Genomic DNA, 17,401 nt, shown 5'->3' with positions numbered 1-17,401 from the left:
CTTTCCTGGATGCTCAGTGGTTAGGACACCATAGTTTCACTGTAAGAGTCTGGATTTGATCCCCAGTCAGGGAAATAAGATCTCACAAGCCTTATTATAGCCACAAAATATATATATATATATATATATATATACATACATACATAAGTATGTATCAAGATGGTTTGATGGACAGACAGATAGAAAGATATGTGAAAAGCAAATAGAATAAAATGTTAATTGTAGAATCTAGGTAGCATTTATATGGGTATCCAATGTAAAAATATTTCAACGTTGCATATGCTTGAAAATTGATAAGAAAATTTGAAAAAAACAACAATACCTTTGAAAGGCCTTTTTTGGCTATATAAACTCCATTGCCCACCAACTGTTCTCTATCACACCCCTCTATTTTATTTTCCCCATAGCATTTATCACTGGCTGATGTTATGTTCATTATCCTTTTGCTTCTTGGTGCCTATTTACTTTCCCCATCAACATGCAAGCTCCCTGGGAACCATCATCCACCATGTCCTTTGCTGTCTGCCCATCACCTGGAATATTCCCTGGAACACATTCAGTGTTGAATAAGTCAATCAATGAATGATGCGTCATAAGACTACTTATTCTATTACTTATCAGCCTATCATGAATGCGTACTCCTTCTCCAAACAGACTGTTAGTTCCTTGAAAATGAAACTTTTGATAGCTTTTCCTGATATTAAACAAAGTTTTAGGTACACTGTAAAGACTCAGATTCTTATATTAAAAAATAAGCTATGGCTAGGTAAATACTTTAAAGATGCATAAAAAAGATTTTTTTAGCTATTACATTATCATTTTCATTAGATATCATTATTACATTATCATTAGATTTTAATTATTACAAAATCATTCTCCATATCTGTAAATGGGAAGCATTGAAAACTTCTGGGTAAAAATAGCCAAATGATAAACAAGACATTCTTTCTAGTGCATAGAAATTCATGAATTAAAAACAAATAAGTTAATGGAGGGACTTTCCCTGGTGGTCCAGTGGTTGAGACTCGTAGCTTCCAATGCAGCAGGTGCAGGTTCCAGCCCTGGACTGGGAAGATTCCATATGCCTCAGAGCAACCAAGCCTACGTGCCACAACTCCTGAGGCCATGCTAGAGAGCCCACGCTCCTAGAGCCCATGCTCAGCAACAAGAGAAGCCCTGACAATGAGAAGCCTGCACATCAGAATTAGAGACTAGCCCCTGTTCGCTGCAACTACAGAAAAGCTAGCTGGCAGCAACAAAGACCCAGCGCTGCCAAAAATAAAGAAATAAATTTTAAGAAATAAATTAATTAATTTACAAAAAAGAACTCTCATTCAGATTGAAACTACAAAGGACTCAAGAATGGTGTAATGAAAAAAAAAGTTGCTTGGCCAACTGTTTTTTCAAGCACGTTAAAGAAAATAATTATATAAGCTACTCAAAATTCAGGAATGCAGAAAGTCTTTTTCAGAGCCCGCAGCCACACAACTGAGCATAGGAAATGACAGGAGAGGTAATGCATGTTTTCCTAAAGTTTCCTCTCTTAAAATCAATCTTTGAGTCACAGACTGAAGAGCAGGAAAAAACGTTCCATTTCAGAAAGGCCCATCGTGCTTACAAAGCCCTCAACAAGGGTCTGCTGAGAACTGACCCATGCCTAGGTAATGTTAGCCTTTTACCACCTCTAACTCTCTACCCACTGCCTACCAGCATGTACTTGCCAAGCTGTGTAACTTGTCATGCCTCAGCTTGCTTTCTTTTTTCAAGACTCCATGCCTTGGCAGTTTCAACTAGAAACTAGAACGCTCATAACTGCTTCTCTGCCTACTGAAATTCAGCTCTTTACAAACATTTATATACTGCTTAATAGGTACACACACATGTATGAGGCACTAAGTATTATATGTACGGATGGATAATCTATGTGAAGTAAAGTGAAGTCGCTCAGTCATGTCTGACCCTTCGTGACCCCACGGACTGCAGCCTCCCAGGCTCTTCCATCCATGGGATTTTCCAGGCAAGAGTATTGGAGTGGGTTGCCATTTCCTTCTCCAGGGGATCTTCCAGACTCAGAGACTGAACCTGGGTCTCCCGCATTACAGATGGACACTTTACCCTCTAAGCCCCAGGGAATTTGTCTGAGTATTATATATATTTCTATACTCAATTATTGTTATATATTTTATACGTGGGCTTCCTAGGTGGCTCTAGTGGTAAATAATCTGCCTGACAATGCAGGAGATACAAGAAACATGGGTTCAATACCTGGGTTGGGCAGATCCCCTGGAGTAAGAAATGGCACCCCACTCCAGTATTCTTGCCCATAAAATTCCATGGGCAAAGGAGCTTGGCGGGCTACAGTCCAAAGGGCCTCAAAGAGTTGGACACGACTGAGCACATTTTATATGTAGTGTTATATACTTAATGTATAAACTAATATATAATCATATTTCATAAAAAATTATATAAATATAAGTAATTCTCAAAATTCTCCAAGCCAGGCTTCAGCAGTACGTGAACCATGAACTTCCAGATGTTCAAGCAGGTTTTAGAAAAGGCAGAGGAACCAGAGATCAAATTGCCAACATCCACTGGATCATGAAAAAGCAAGAGAGTTCCAGAAAAATATCTATTTCTGCTTTATTGACTATGCCAAAGCCTTTGATTGTGTGGATCACAATAAGCTGTGGAAAATTCTGAAAGAGATGGAATACCAGACCATCTGACCTGTCTCTTGAGAAACCCGCATGCAGGTCAGGAAGCAACAGTTAGAACTGGACATGGAACAACAGACAGGTTCCAAAGAGGAAAAGGAATACGTCAGGCTGTATATTGTCACCCTGCTTATATAACTTATATGCAGAGTACATCATGAGAAACGCTGGGCTGGAAGAAGCATAAGCTGGAATCAAGATTGCCAGGAGAAATATCAATAACCTCGGATATGCCGACGACACCATCCTTATGGCAGAAAGTGAAGAGGAACTAAAAAGCCTCTTGATGAAAGTGTACGAGGAGAGTGAAAAAGTTGGCTTAAAGCTCAACATTCAGAAAACGAAGATCATGGCATCTGGTGCCATCACTTCATGGCAAGTAGATGGGGAAACAGCGGAAACAGTGTCACACTTTATTTTGGGGGGATCCAAAATCACTGTAGATGGTGACTGCAGCCAATTAAAAGATGCTTACTCTTTGGAAGGAAAGTTATGACCAACCTGAATAACATATTTAAAAGCAGAGACATTACTTTGCCAACAAAGTTCCGTCTAGTTAAGGCTATGGTTTTTCCAGTAGTCATGTATGGATATGAGAGTTGGATGGTGAAGAAAGCTGAGCACCAAAGAACTGATGCTTTTGAACTGTGGTGTTGGAGAAGACTCTTGAGACTAACTTGGACTGCAAGGAGATCCAACCAGTCCATCCTAAAGGAGATCAATCCTGGGTGTTCACTGGAAGGACTGATGCTGAAGCTGAAACTCCGGTACTTTGGCCACCTTATGTGAAGAGTTGACTCATTGGAAAAGACACTGACGCTGGGAGGGATTGGGGGCAGGAGGAGAAGGGGACGACAGAGGATGAGATGGCTGGATGGCATCATCGATTCAATGGACATGAGTTTGAGTGAACTCCAGGAATTGGTGATGGACAGGGAGGCCTGGCATGCTGTGATTCATGTGGTTGCAAAGAGTCGGACACGACTGAGCGACCGAACTGAACTGAACTGAATAATTATATCAGAGTATATTTAAATGTAATATGCATTACATATAAATTATATAGATATATATAAATAGAATTAACTCATTTAATCATAGTGATTTTCCTAAGAGATGTTATCTCCACTTTGCATGCTCAGTCATTCAGTCATGTCCAACTCTTTGAGATGCCATGGACTGTAGCCCACCACGCTCCTCTGAGCATCGAATTTTCCAGGCAAGAATACTGGAATGGGTTGCCATTTCCTCCTCAAGGGATCTCCACTTCACAGGTGAGTAAATCCAGATTCAGAGAAGCTAAGTGATTTTGCCAGGATGAAACAGATGGTAAGAAACAAAGGTAGGATTTAAACACCAAACAACCCGGCTTCAAATGACGAAGTGTTAACAGCTATGTTCACTGTTTGACCTGCTCAAAATCACCTACTGATACGGATCCACACCTGGCCTTCTCTCATACCACAATCTTTCTTTATTCTGTCTTCCCACTGCACTCTGTATATGCCTCATTGATACTTAATCTTGCTATGTGGTGGTTTCTTTTCATCACATCTATCTCTCTATATCCATTTGCTTTCCCAACCTCTACCTTACCTCCACCCCAGATGAAGATAATTGAGGGAAAAGCTTCCTATATCTTATTCTTCTTTAGAAGCCTTGAGCACAACACAATGATGGGTAGACTCCAGTAAACATTTGAAAGAGGAATGAATGAAATAACTTTAAAATGTGGCCAGTGTATCTCTTGGCACTGGACAGAAAATATATAGACGACGTGCTTCCTGTAGCAGCTAAAGGGATAAGTGGGGAGTGCGTGACTGCAGTGTGCATAAGGCACCAGGGTTCCTCTGATTACATGAACTGGTCAGGTAGCCCTCAGGGCTTAAGTCATTTCTTAGGCATGCATGACCACTATTCTAAATTTCTGGACTACAGGATTTTAGTTTGCAGAGGTTAAAAGATTCAGTCCCAATGAACAACATGTAATTATCATGGAGGTTCATGAAGAAAGAGATAATTCAGGATGGTAACTGTTAGGAAAGGAGGTAAGATTAAGGGATATGTACATTCAGGTGAGGAGAGAGATTTGGAAAATCATTTGAAGGGACAGAAACACCGGGTTGCACCCAACAAGAATAAATTAATGCATTGACAAGCTTTCTGAATCCTGGTCTACCAGTTGCTTACATTTCTCATTGTAAAATACTAGTTTCCTGTAAAAAGACTCTAATGTTTGCTCAGTGTAAATAATTTTTCTAAAGTTTTATTATTCTTAAAAAAATTATTGAAATCTGAGAAATGCAGCACACCTAAGGAAAAAAGAAAGGAAGGAAGGGAAGGATTTCCAAACATTAAACTCCAACTTTCCAGATTAACTAGATTTTATCCGACATAAGGTTGAAAAATAATTCTGTTGTGTTGCTTACTTGATTGAAAATAAAAGGAACCTGTTTCTTCTCTCCAACTTTCATAGAAGATATGGGAAACGTTGTCGTCCCAAGAGTTTCATCCATAACATAGTTGGCATCCATTAACGTGATCTGTAGAGAGAAAAAATAGAGCACAGATATCAAATTTTTCTGGGATCTTTGGAAATTATATCTAAAATCTCCACCACACTTTAAAAAAAAATGAAAAACTTGAAGTAATATTTAATAGTCATTTGAAATCCTAAATATTCTACTAGTAATACTTTGTCTTTTCTGAGTTTCTAACATAATCATTCATTTTTTCACTCTTGTGATTGACCCATTCATTATCACATTTTGAAAAATGAAATTCTCCCCTCTCAGAGGAAATGTTATTTTGGAATATGAGAAAGAAGTTAATGTAGAAAACTCATGTAACTGTTGGAAAAGATTTACGTGAACTTATTTTAAAGCTAACTATTTCAAATTTAAGGAAATTAACTTATTTTGACGTCCTAATCAGCAATATTTTATCCTTTGTACTTGGATCCTCCCTTTTAAAACAGAAAGAATATTTTCTCCAAAGTGCAATTGATTGGCATGGTTTAGTCACTAAATCATGTCTGACTCTTATGACTCCATGGACTGTAGCAAAATACATGGTGAGGATTAAAGACTCTAGCCCCTCGTAACTTTTGCATTTGGACACTCACATAGCTTGATGTGTGGCAGCTAGAAGCTCATCTACCATATACGGTACAGCTGTACTCCAGCCACCTAACTGAGAAGAATGAAGGCAGTGAGAGGGAAAATTTGATGCATTCGAGCTCAACTTGAAGATAACCCCCCCACCCAGTGACTCACTTGACCCCCATTGACCCACTATCCCCCGATGACTCACTTACCTCTAAAACATTTTCCTGATTAGGATCCAAAATAAATTCAAAGGTCTCATTCCACACAGGGTTTATGTCATTATTGAAGTGTCTTGTTCTCTTCCTGCCATCAGGGGTTGAAGAGATGAAAAGTTCCACATAGGGGTCTGGAGTGTCAACTGTAGACATTAAACACAAGTGAGAAGGAAGCAAAAATGTGATTAAATTCTGATTTGTTTTTATTGACATGTGTTATCAGGTTATTTTCAATGAATCTACAACTACATATTTGAAATGTCTGAGACCAAATGATATATATTGGAAGAACATTGTAGGTTATATGCTTTCTACATATTATGCTCCTGTACTTCCTAACAGGCCTTTGAGAGGGAACCATTTATTAGGTGACCTATTCAGAATTCCTCTCTCTGCCTAGAGGGCATGGTCACTGCAATCAAAATTTCAGTCCAACTACAGACAATGATAACAATCTCATTGAGCTAACCACAACATAACCTCTATCCTAGGACTACAATGATGACAAGATTATGAGCTCAGGATCATCATGATTGTTTGTATTAGAAAAATTACCCAACTATGTTATTTGCCAAACCAAATAATGAAAACCAATGTGACATAAATACTGTTTAAGGTTACAAGGCTGCCTTGGATGGTTGTACAGGTTGTACACTGAAAAACTCTAAGGGGAGGCATTTACAATAGTAGTCAATACATATTTCTGTATTTATTATGGTACTCAATCGGATGGAAGTGAGTATATCAAGGAAGTGACAGCTTTTTCAGTTGCATGTAAAGACCCACTGAGTCAGGACATGATATGGTTACCATTTTAAACTGAGAGAAATGACTGCAATGAACTGTTTAAATTTCCTCTATATATATATATATATATATATATATATATATATATATTTCATAGCAAGGGAACTGACCCTGTGTGTGGAAATATTGATCATTGTCTCTTGAGTGGCTCCTCTGAATCCTCATCTTACACTACTGCACTTTTCTTACAAGACTGTGAACAACGTGAGGTTAGGAACTCCTCTTTGTATCTTCAGAATCTAACAACGATTACAATATTTAAGGTCCCGAAGAAAAGTTATGACCAACCTAGATAGTATATTCAAAAGCAGAGACATTACTTTGCCGACTAAGGTCCGCCTAGTCAAGGCTATGGTTTTTCCTGTGGTCACGTATGGATGTGAGAGTTGGACTGTGAAGAAGGCTGAGCGCCGAAGAATTGATGTGTTTGAACTGTGGTGTTGGAGAAGACTCTTGAAGGTCCCTTGGACTGCAAGGAGATCCAACCAGTCCATTCTGAAGGAGATCAACCCTGGGATTTCTTTGGAAGGAAAGATGCTAAAGCTGAAACTCCAATACTTTGGCCACCTCATGAGAAGAGTTGACTCATTGGAAAAGACTCTGATGCTGGGAGCGATTGGGGGCAGGAGGAGAAGGGGACGACAGAGGACGAGATGGCATCACGGACTCAATGGATGTGAGTCTGAGTGAACTCCGGGAGATGGTGATGGACAGGGAGGCCTGGTGTGCTGCGATTCATGGGGTCACAAAGAGTCAGACACGACTGAGTGACTGAACTGAACTGAACTTAAGGACTCAACTTTTCTCTTTAACACATCCTTTCCTGTGTGGCCATTATAACTCATAACCACGAAAACCAGCCATTGAGTGATGACTGACAGGATTTCTGCTGAGCACTTCACACGCGGGAGTCTCATTCTAATCTCACAAAACAGCACTATAAAGTACTTTTAGTGTTGAGGCAACAAGAAATGAGAAATGTTAATATCATACACCTAGTAAGTATCAGAGCAAGATGCGACCGCGACGGTCATTCTCTCAATGACATCATGCTCCTGAGTGCTAAAGATGTGATCATAATGGGTGGCTTGCCAAGGCAAGAGGGGCTGGAAAGGAGTTTTGGGGAAGAAGAAGGGAGACAGGAGGAAGGGAAGAGAGGGGAAGTGGAAACGGAGAGAGGGTAAGGGTGGAAAGAGAGAGAGAGAGGTGCAAAAGTTCACACAGAAAAAGATACAAACATTGAAAACAAAGCAAGAGCAAAAACAATAGTTCTTAAATGACTGGCTTTCAAAGAATAATTTTATGAATAATTTTTAAAAATATACTTTGTCCTTTTACAATAGTTATGGTCAAATAATGTAATTGATGCCCATCACAGTTCTCTGTGGTTATCATACTTTTTAAGTGGGCTTTTTTTTTTTTTTTACTGTTAAGTTAGAAGATCTACAAAAGAATAAGCATTTGGGATTGTCATTTAGTTAATTTTTCCACTTGAAGTTTATGTATCATTGGTCAAGGGCAGCTGAGTCTTAAAACAGAAGTATAAAATAAATGCCTAGGGTTTTGATTAAATACACAAAACTTTGACCCTCATTCCATAAGACCCATAATCAGATCTACAGAGAGATTGGGGATCTGCATTTTTAAACAGTTATTCAGTTGATCTGAGGAGGTCATGTCTGTTCACACTTTTGATATCTTTCTTTTAGACAGAAGGAAATAGCTAGTTATTTTCATTGAATTTATATATGTCTTCATATTGACATATAATTGATGTGTAACACTGAGTAAGGTACACAATGTATTGGTTTAGAACATTTATACATAGCAATTTCCAACTTGATGCTTTTCTCTCTCGACAGGTCAATGGTAGACAAATTAGAAAACAGAAGACTAGGCAGGAAGGATGGAAGAGCAAATGGGCCAAAGAAGAGAAGGACACGCTACAAGGGGATTCAACTCACTCCTCGACCAAGAGATGACTGTTCCTTTCCCTTAACCATGTTTCTGCCATGTCACCAGTGCTCAGGGCTGCAAACCACAAATAAAACTACATATTTAGAATAGCAAGTAGAGGACTTCCCTAGTGGTCCAGTGGTTGAAAATCCACCTACCAATGCAAGGAATACAGGTTTGATTACTGGTCTGTGAAGATTCCACATGCCGTGGGGCAAATAAGCCCAGAAACCACAGCTACTGAGTCTGTGTGCTAGAGCCCAGGTGTCACAACCAATGAGTCCAAGAGCCACGACTACTGAAGCCCCTGATCCTAGAGCCTGTGCCCCACAACAAGAGAAGCATCTGCTATGAGAATTCCATGCACTGCAATTAGACGGTAGTCCCTACTGGCCACAACTAGAGAAAGGCCACATGCAGCAAAGAAGACCCAGAGCAGCCAAAAATAATGAAATAAAATTATTAGAATAGCATGAGGTGGAAGATTATAGAGAAAAATACCTTTCCTTTTCTGAGTAGAAGTAAATACATACTCTTAAGGAGAATACGCAATGGCACTTCACATTAAATGTATAAAAACATAGCCCTTCCTCATCCCATAAGTTTAGTTTTTTATGGGACTAATGCTCTTTCCCCACCCCCCTGAAATATCGGAAATGAAGAAGGAAATGGCAACCCACTCCAGTATTCTTGCCTGGGAAATCTCAAGGACAGAGGAGTCTGGCAGGCTACAGTTCCTGGGGTCGTAAAGATCAGACCCAACTTAGCGACTTAACAACAAGAAAATATTGGAAAACAAAAAACCAAGCAAAAGCTAATCTTGGAAAACAAAAAGTGTGCCAGGAAGGGGAAGTAAACATGGTAAATATCATTCACTCATTCAACAAATATTTGGTTGCCTCCTAAACGCCAGGGACTGCCCATCAAGAAGCAGTTTGAGGGAGCCAAACACGAAAGTGCAGATTTGAAACTTGGAAGTGAGTCAAATGCTAATAGCCTAATTTTAGAGGCAAGGAAGACAAGCAGATACGCTAAACTAGTGACTAGCAGCTCAGTCACCCAGGTTGTTACACATACATAATGTTAAATCGTAGATGGAGAAATGGCCTTATGAGGTTTGATCTTTATTTGAATCTTTGAAAAGGAGGAGGGACAGGTTTTCTCCAGTCAAACAAGAAAGAGAAAGTAGAAAGTGAAGTTTCTTTGTGAGGAACTAGATAGAGGCAGGAAGCAGCAAATTGAAGTGGCATGAATCAACCAGTGATATTACCAATTGGGTCATATGCTTTTCCAGATTCTAACTCTTGCAAAATAATTAAGAAAATACCATACAACATGATGCCAGCCCTGTGTTTATATGTCAGAACATCGACAGATTTTTTGTTTAATCTTTTGGCTATGCCACATGGCATGAGGAATTTAGTCCCCAGTCAGGAAGTGACCCATGCCCCTTGCATTGGCAGTCCAGTTTTAACCACTAGACAACCGGGGAAGTCCAACAGACATTTTTTGAAAAAGAAAAAAATTGAAATCTGGTGCAAAGCTGTTATTTTAGATTCTTATTTTTACTTCTTAATACAGTCAATACTCTAAAAGTTTTTGTCAAGACTGGTGGTTTTTCTAGTTGTGCTTCATTAATAAGAGGAGACATCAAAGGTTGCTAGACAGTGGAAAACCACTGACAGCTGCAAACCATGATATTGCAATCTGCATCACTGCTTATCTTTGCAAGTTAAGAAACAGCTGTAACAGTGGTGGACAACACAGGATGAAAGGAAGTTTTAAGAAGCTATTTTAAAATTGGATTAAGAGAACTACATATCTCAGCTCACTTAAAAAAAAAAACATAATCTATAATCGTCATTGGCAGGAAGCTTTGAAAGGGGACATCAGTCCATTTTTGACAGCAAAACTTAGCCCATACTTTAGAGTAATTCCTAGAAATGCATTAAGGGGAGAAAAAGTCAAACACATGAAAAAAACTTTATATCATGCCTTTGTGAATTAATGCCTGTCGGATTAACAGGGTGTTGTTGAGTCACTGATTCAGCTTCACCTTGATTAGCTCCAAAGAAACGGGTGGTAAAGATGCAATGTGTGGGCACAGACTTTCTTACATTGTATCCTTTTGTTTGAATCGTGACTAACAAAAATGTTCGGGATGTGAGATATAGATCTTTTTTTGCTCCCATAAAGATGACATGAAACTACACGCATCAGAAATAACTTCAGAATTCCCGGGTTGTAAAACTTCTCATAAACTTCAGTAGTTGAAGGAGTGCCCGCCTAAAGTCATAACAAGGCCATCTGTCATTTCAGCTTTGTCTGAGTCATATATTATATGATTCATCACAGGAGCTGGTGGCAGCTTCCAAACTCCAAGTCTGATTTTAAATATGCTCCATTTGCTTTCTCATATCCACTTTGCTCAGTAGCACCTTAAACCCTTTGCTTCAAATAAAGATGCCCCATATGCTGTGCATGGTTGCTTCAGTTGTGTCCGACTCTTTGCAATCCCGTGGACTGTAGTCCGCCAGGCTCCCCTGTCCATGGGATTTCCCAGGCAAGAATACTGGATTTGACTGCCAGGCCCTCTTCCAGGGGATCTTCCTGATCTAGGGATCAAACCCAAGTGTCCAGAGTCTCCTGCATTGTAGCTGGATTCTTTACTGCTGCGCCACTGGTGAAGCCCAAAGATGCCCCATAATGTTACAATTCATGTGATATATGCAGCAAACCAAACAAACAAAAAACCAAAGGAAAAGCGCCCCCCTCCCCAAATCTACAGTAAAATATCCCATTCTGGGGACTTCCCTGGTGGTCCAGTGGTTAAGAATTCACTTTTCAGTGCAGAGGACTCAGGTTGGATATCTGGCCAAGGAACTAAGATCCTACATGCCTCTGAGCAACTAAGCCCGTGAGCTGCAATTACTGAGCCTACATGTCACATTTGAGAGTCTGTTCACCACAAAGAAAGATCCTGCATGATGCAACAAAAGGGCCAAGTGCTACATCTAAGTAAGACCCAAGGCAGCCAAATATATTAAAAAATAAAAATCCCATTCTGAATAGCTGCAATCCACTGACAATGAGCTTAAAGTAGTATTTCCCAAAACAGTCCACTAAAGTATCTTCACAGAATCACCTGGAGTGTTAAAATGCAGATACTTTACATTTTCAGAGTCTTCAGCATGGACCTGGAAATCTGCATCTTAACAACTTTATCAGATGATACTTAGGCACACAAGTTTGAAAAGTGGGGTTTAAAGTACCTCATGACAATCATGTATCACCAGCTTCCCTGGTGGCTCAGATTGTAAAGAATCCACCTGCAATGCAGGAGACCCGTGTTCGGCTCCTGGGTCAGGAAGATCCCCTGGAGAAGGAAATGGCAACCCACTCCAGTATTCTTGCCTGGAGAATCCCATGGACAGAGGAGCCTGGTGGCTATAGTCTATGGGGTTGCAAAGAGTCAAACACGACTATGCAGATAGCACACACGTGACAATCAAATAAAGAACAATGGTTTAATAACACCCACAAAAAAGTAGAAACATTTTGGCACTGAGAAGTCAACATGCTCACCAGACTTCATCATGGAGTTATTCTGCCTGTAGACTATATTAAGCACAATAAATTAATTCATGTCTGTTTCTCTCTAGCCATTAAATACATTTTCAAGTGACCAAATGAAAACAAATCCAAGAATAAAGTACATGAGAGTGTGTGAGCTGGCAATCTATTTAAGGTGATGGACTAATATTCAAGTGTTCTGCTTCAGTTGCCACCAAAGCATGAATGCCATAGTAAGACCAAAAATTAAATAATAATTTGTTGAAAAAATGCCTCTGAATACTATTCTCCAGTGGGGTCACTCCTTTAAACATTTATGATTTAGGAATAATAATTAGATGGAGAACTTAAAGCTTTTAAACTTACAGGTTTAAAAACATAAATGTTTTATGATGCCAACCTTTTCACTATTTCCACACTTTTTGTTGTTCAATTGTTAAGTCACGTCTGGCTCTTTGCAACCCCATGGGCTGCACCACACCAGGCTCCTCTGTACTTCACTACCTCCCAGAAGTTGTTCAAATTAATGTCCGTTGAGTCGGTGACGCTATCTAACCTTCTCATCCTCTGCCGACCCCCTCTCCTCCTGCCCTCAATCTTTCCCAACACCAGGATCTTTTCCAAAGAGTCAGCTCTTCACATCAGGTGGCCAAAGTATCGGAGCTTCAGCAACAATCTTTTCAATGGATATCCAGGGTTGATTTCCTCTAGGATTGACTGGTTTGATCTCCTTGCTGTCCAAGGGACTCTCAAGAGTCTTCTCCAACACCACAGTTTGAATGCATCAAGTTGGGGCTCAGGCTTCTTCAACGCTCCCCGCACTGTGCCAGCTCATTTACTAATATAAACCCTGGGAAAGTGATGGTTAGCTCCACTATAAACATATGAATTTCAGTAACAGTTTAGTCCCTTTCTTAATGTAATATTTTTATTGAAGGATAAGATAGATGCAGAAAAATTATTAATAGATGATTTTAATCATACAGTTTGATGAATTTTCATAAAATGAATTCATCCATGATACCACCACCCAGATCGAGATACAGAACAATATCAGCACTCCAAAAGCCTTCCCCATCTCCTCCAGGAGGGTGACCATTACATTGTCAGTAGAGAATATTTTTACTTTTATTTTTACCCTTATATAAATAGAATCAAGAACAGTATGTACTCCTGTATGTATCAGTCTGGCTTACTCTGCTCACCATTAAGTTTGTGAGACTCATCCATATTGACATGTGTAGAATAACACATTCATTCATTATTAATGTAAACTGTTTTACTGTTTGAGTATTTCCTAAAATGTTTATCCATTCCACCGTTAGTGGACATTGGATTGTTTCTACTTTGGGCTATTACTAATGATGCTGCTATGGACATTCTTGGACGTGACATTTGGTGCACACATTTTTATGTTTCTAATGTGAAATTCCTAAGAATGCAATTACTTGGATGTGGAATTATTAGGCCTTTGCACATCCGGATGTTAATACTCACATGGCAGAAATCATTCTCAATATTTAATATTGTCAGTTTTGTAATTTTAAACATCTGGTGGATATGTAACAATATCTCATTATAGATTAAATTCACACATCTTGCATGACCATCTGAGGTTGACTAATTCTTTATGTGTTTCTATTGGTCTGTTGGATATGTTCTTGAGTAAAAGACATACTCAAAATCTTGTCCAATAAACTTGGCATTATTTATTAGAAATGCTGTCTTTAACCATTTAATACTACAATATAAACATTTCATTAATCAAGTGGTTGTATAAGTGTTTATGGACTTACAGACTGTCTACTGTATTCATTTAAGCTTGTAGCAACTAATTAGTATTATTACAGTTTATAATAAATAATGGTTTTATAATAAATTATTATGATAATTATTATTGCATTTTATAGTAAATGATTATACTGTAAATTATTATTCTTATTTTATTTCAGCACTTGAAAAATGTCATTCTGTTACCTCATGGCTTCGATCTGATCTGTTGAGGAATTTACTTTCAGTTTTTTGGTTTTCTCTTGTTCAGTTGCTCAGTAGTGTGTGACTGTTTGCGACCCCATGGACTGCAGCACACCAGGCTTCCTTGTCCTTCACCATCTCCCAGAATTTGTTCAAACTCATGTCTGCTGAGTCGTGATACCATCTAACCATCTTATCCTCTGTCGCCCCTTTCTCCTGCTGTCAGCCTTTTCCAGCATCAGGGTCTTTTCCAGTGAGTCAGCTCTTGCTATTCTGAATATGTCTTTTCCCCTCTGGATAAGCTTTTAGGATGTTTTTTCTTTGCCTTTAGTTTTCAACAGTTTTAATGCAATATGCATAAAATCTGATTTTTTTGTATTTACCCTTGAGTTCATAACAGCATTTTTATCAGTTACAGAAAATTCTCAGCCATTATATCTTCAAATATTATTTCTGCCCCATTCTCTTTCTCTTCCCCAGAGATTTTTAAATCATACCCCAGATATTCATTATACTTTAATCTATATTTTATTTCACATTTTTTTTCTCTGTATTTTAATCTGGATACTTTCTACTAGCCTATTCAGTTTACTAATTCTCTCTCTTCAAATTCCTTGAGTTCAGTTCAGTTCAGTTCAGTCACTCAGTCGTGTCCGACTCTTTGCGACCCCATGAATCGCAGCACGCCAGGCCTCCCTGTCCATCACCAATTCCTGGAGTTCACCCAAACTCATGTCCATCGAGTCGGTGATGCCATCTAGCCATCTCGTCCTCTGTTGTCCCCTTCTCCTCCTGCCCCCAATCCCTCCCAGCATCAGAGTCCTTTCCAATGAGTCAGCTCTTCACATGAGGTGGCCAAAGTACTGGAGTTTCAGCTTTAGCATCAGTCGTTCCAAAGAACACCGAGGACTGATCTCCTTTACGGTGGACTGGTTGGATCTCCTTGCAGTCCAAGGGACTCTCAAGAGTCTTTTCCAGCACCACACTTCAAAAGCATCAATTCTTCGGTGCTCAGCTTTCTTCACAGTCCAACTTTCATATCCATACATGACCACCGGAAAAACCATAGCCTTGACTAGATGGACCTTTGTTGGCAATCATTAGGAAGGCATTATCTTGAACATTTGGGGATGTGTATAGCCTACAACCCAGAATTTTTAAAGTTCAGTCTACTTCTTATCCACTCTCAACTGAGAGCCTGGGGCATTTCCTTGGCCCCTTTTATCTGGCAGCTCTAGTACCCATTTGTCTTGTCCTCTTGGCACTATGACACTGCCAACAACACTGCTTTTCTTTTCTCATAGTTTGTGTTGGCCTCTTAGCCTGCTGTCTTGCATAAATTACAAATTTGGCTCCTACACATGGTTCAGGTGCTGACTTCCGGGCTCCTCTATGCTTCTCTTCTCTCAGGGATCTTGCCCCTCAAATTCTCACTGACTTGGTTCTGAAATCCAGCTTTTATATCCCCAAGTCCTTTGAGATTGCCAAAGTTCTAGTGGATTCTTCACTACCTGGCCACATCTCACATCCCCATCACCCCTATACCCACTGAGATTGCACAGTGGATTGAGCAGGAAGCGGCTAGCAGAATACTGGACCTAATTCAATGACTTTTCTTCCTACTGAGATCTTAGTTCCTCAAATCCTAGTTGACTCAGCGGCTTTTAAATCTTTCAGACATTTAAAAAATTAATTTAATCTGTATTTTCTAAATTGCTCTTAGGAGAAAGGAATGCTCTACTGTTAGTTGCTTCAGCATAGTCCAATGATCATTTAACTATTAACTTGAACAAACATATAACTAATCCCTATTCTTTTTTATTTTCATCCTCCATGTGGTTGTTCAAACATTTACTGCTTTTCTCGAGTCACCTACCCTACTCACTATTTATCATCTAAGAAAACAACTCAGGTGTATACTTCACTAGGAAAACAAGAAGGAGAGGATTAAATGTTCTCTTCTAGTTTCTCTTCCCCATCCCTCACAATTTAAAAAATATATTTATAATATGAAATTGTATTTATTCATACTTAAACTCTTCCCTGATGTCTGAGAAGAATAAGTTTCCATGTACTCTTTTCTCAATTTCAGACTATTCCACCTCCTTTCAGAGATTTCTCATTTATTTATCCCCAACTCCAAATGTAATTTGTATATATTTATGTGGGCATGGCTACTTCCTTTCAACCTATAAATATAAACAAACATTGATTATTCTAAAAAACAAATACACCTTTAATTGATTCTGCCAATTCCTCAAGATCTTTCCTCTCTCCTATCAAAGTTTTTTGAAAAATAATATAGTTTATATGTACTGCTTCTAAGTCCCATTACCCATAAACACCTGACCTATTATGCTCTGCCTTATTTTATTACCATAATCAGTCTATTCTCTCTTATTTCACAATTTTATTGAGATGTAATTGACAAATGACACTGTGTAAGTTTGAGGCATAAAATATGATTATTTGCTACACATACCTACTGCCAAATGATTACCACAGTTGATCTAGTTAACACCTCCATTTCCTAACATAATTGCCTTTTCTTTTTTATGGTAAGAACGTTTAAGATCTACTTTCCTAGCTAATTTTAGGAACATAATACAAGTTTTTTTTTTTAATTTTAGATTTATTTATTTATTTGACTGTGCCAGGTCTTAGTTGTGGCAGGTGGGATCTAGTTCCCTGACCAGGGAAGGAACTCAGGTCTCCAGCACTGGGGGTGCAGAGTCTTAGCCACTGGACTACCAGGGAAGTCCCAGAAACAAAGTACAATGTTATTAGCTACACTCAGCATGCTGTACATTACAGCCCCAGAACTTATTCTTCTTATAACTGGAAGTGTGTACTTTTTAACAAACATTTCTCTATATCAACCTCCTCTCATTAACTCCTGACAGTCACCATGCCCCTATCATAACTTCAATGTCAAATTCAGTACGTTTTTCTTCTCAATTTTCATTTGATTTGGCATATATGCAATGCCCTTTACACAATTATCTTCTTTTGTGTTCAAAACATTTTTTTTTCCTGATTCCCTAACAACATCTCT

The 17,401-nt window shown here is 38.9% G+C and overlaps 1 protein-coding gene across 2 annotated transcripts in view; it reads right to left on the bottom strand.

The window, feature by feature from the left end:
• PLA2G4A (phospholipase A2 group IVA) overlaps nucleotides 1–17,401 on the bottom strand; it is a 165,047-nt gene that overhangs the window by 87,997 nt on the left and 59,649 nt on the right. For both annotated transcript variants that reach the window (XM_042229206.2, XM_004013880.6), the window contains 2 exons: nucleotides 6,031–6,179; nucleotides 5,144–5,257 (listed from right to left, as the gene is read on the bottom strand). In XM_042229206.2, the coding sequence (XP_042085140.1) occupies nucleotides 5,144–5,257; nucleotides 6,031–6,179 (263 nt within the window). The remainder of the gene's footprint in view (nucleotides 1–5,143; nucleotides 5,258–6,030; nucleotides 6,180–17,401) is intronic.

This window comes from Ovis aries, chromosome 12 (genome assembly GCF_016772045.2).
Source record: "Ovis aries strain OAR_USU_Benz2616 breed Rambouillet chromosome 12, ARS-UI_Ramb_v3.0, whole genome shotgun sequence".
Taxonomy (NCBI): Eukaryota; Metazoa; Chordata; class Mammalia; order Artiodactyla; family Bovidae; genus Ovis; species Ovis aries.
This window is presented reverse-complemented; position numbering and strand designations above follow the sequence as displayed.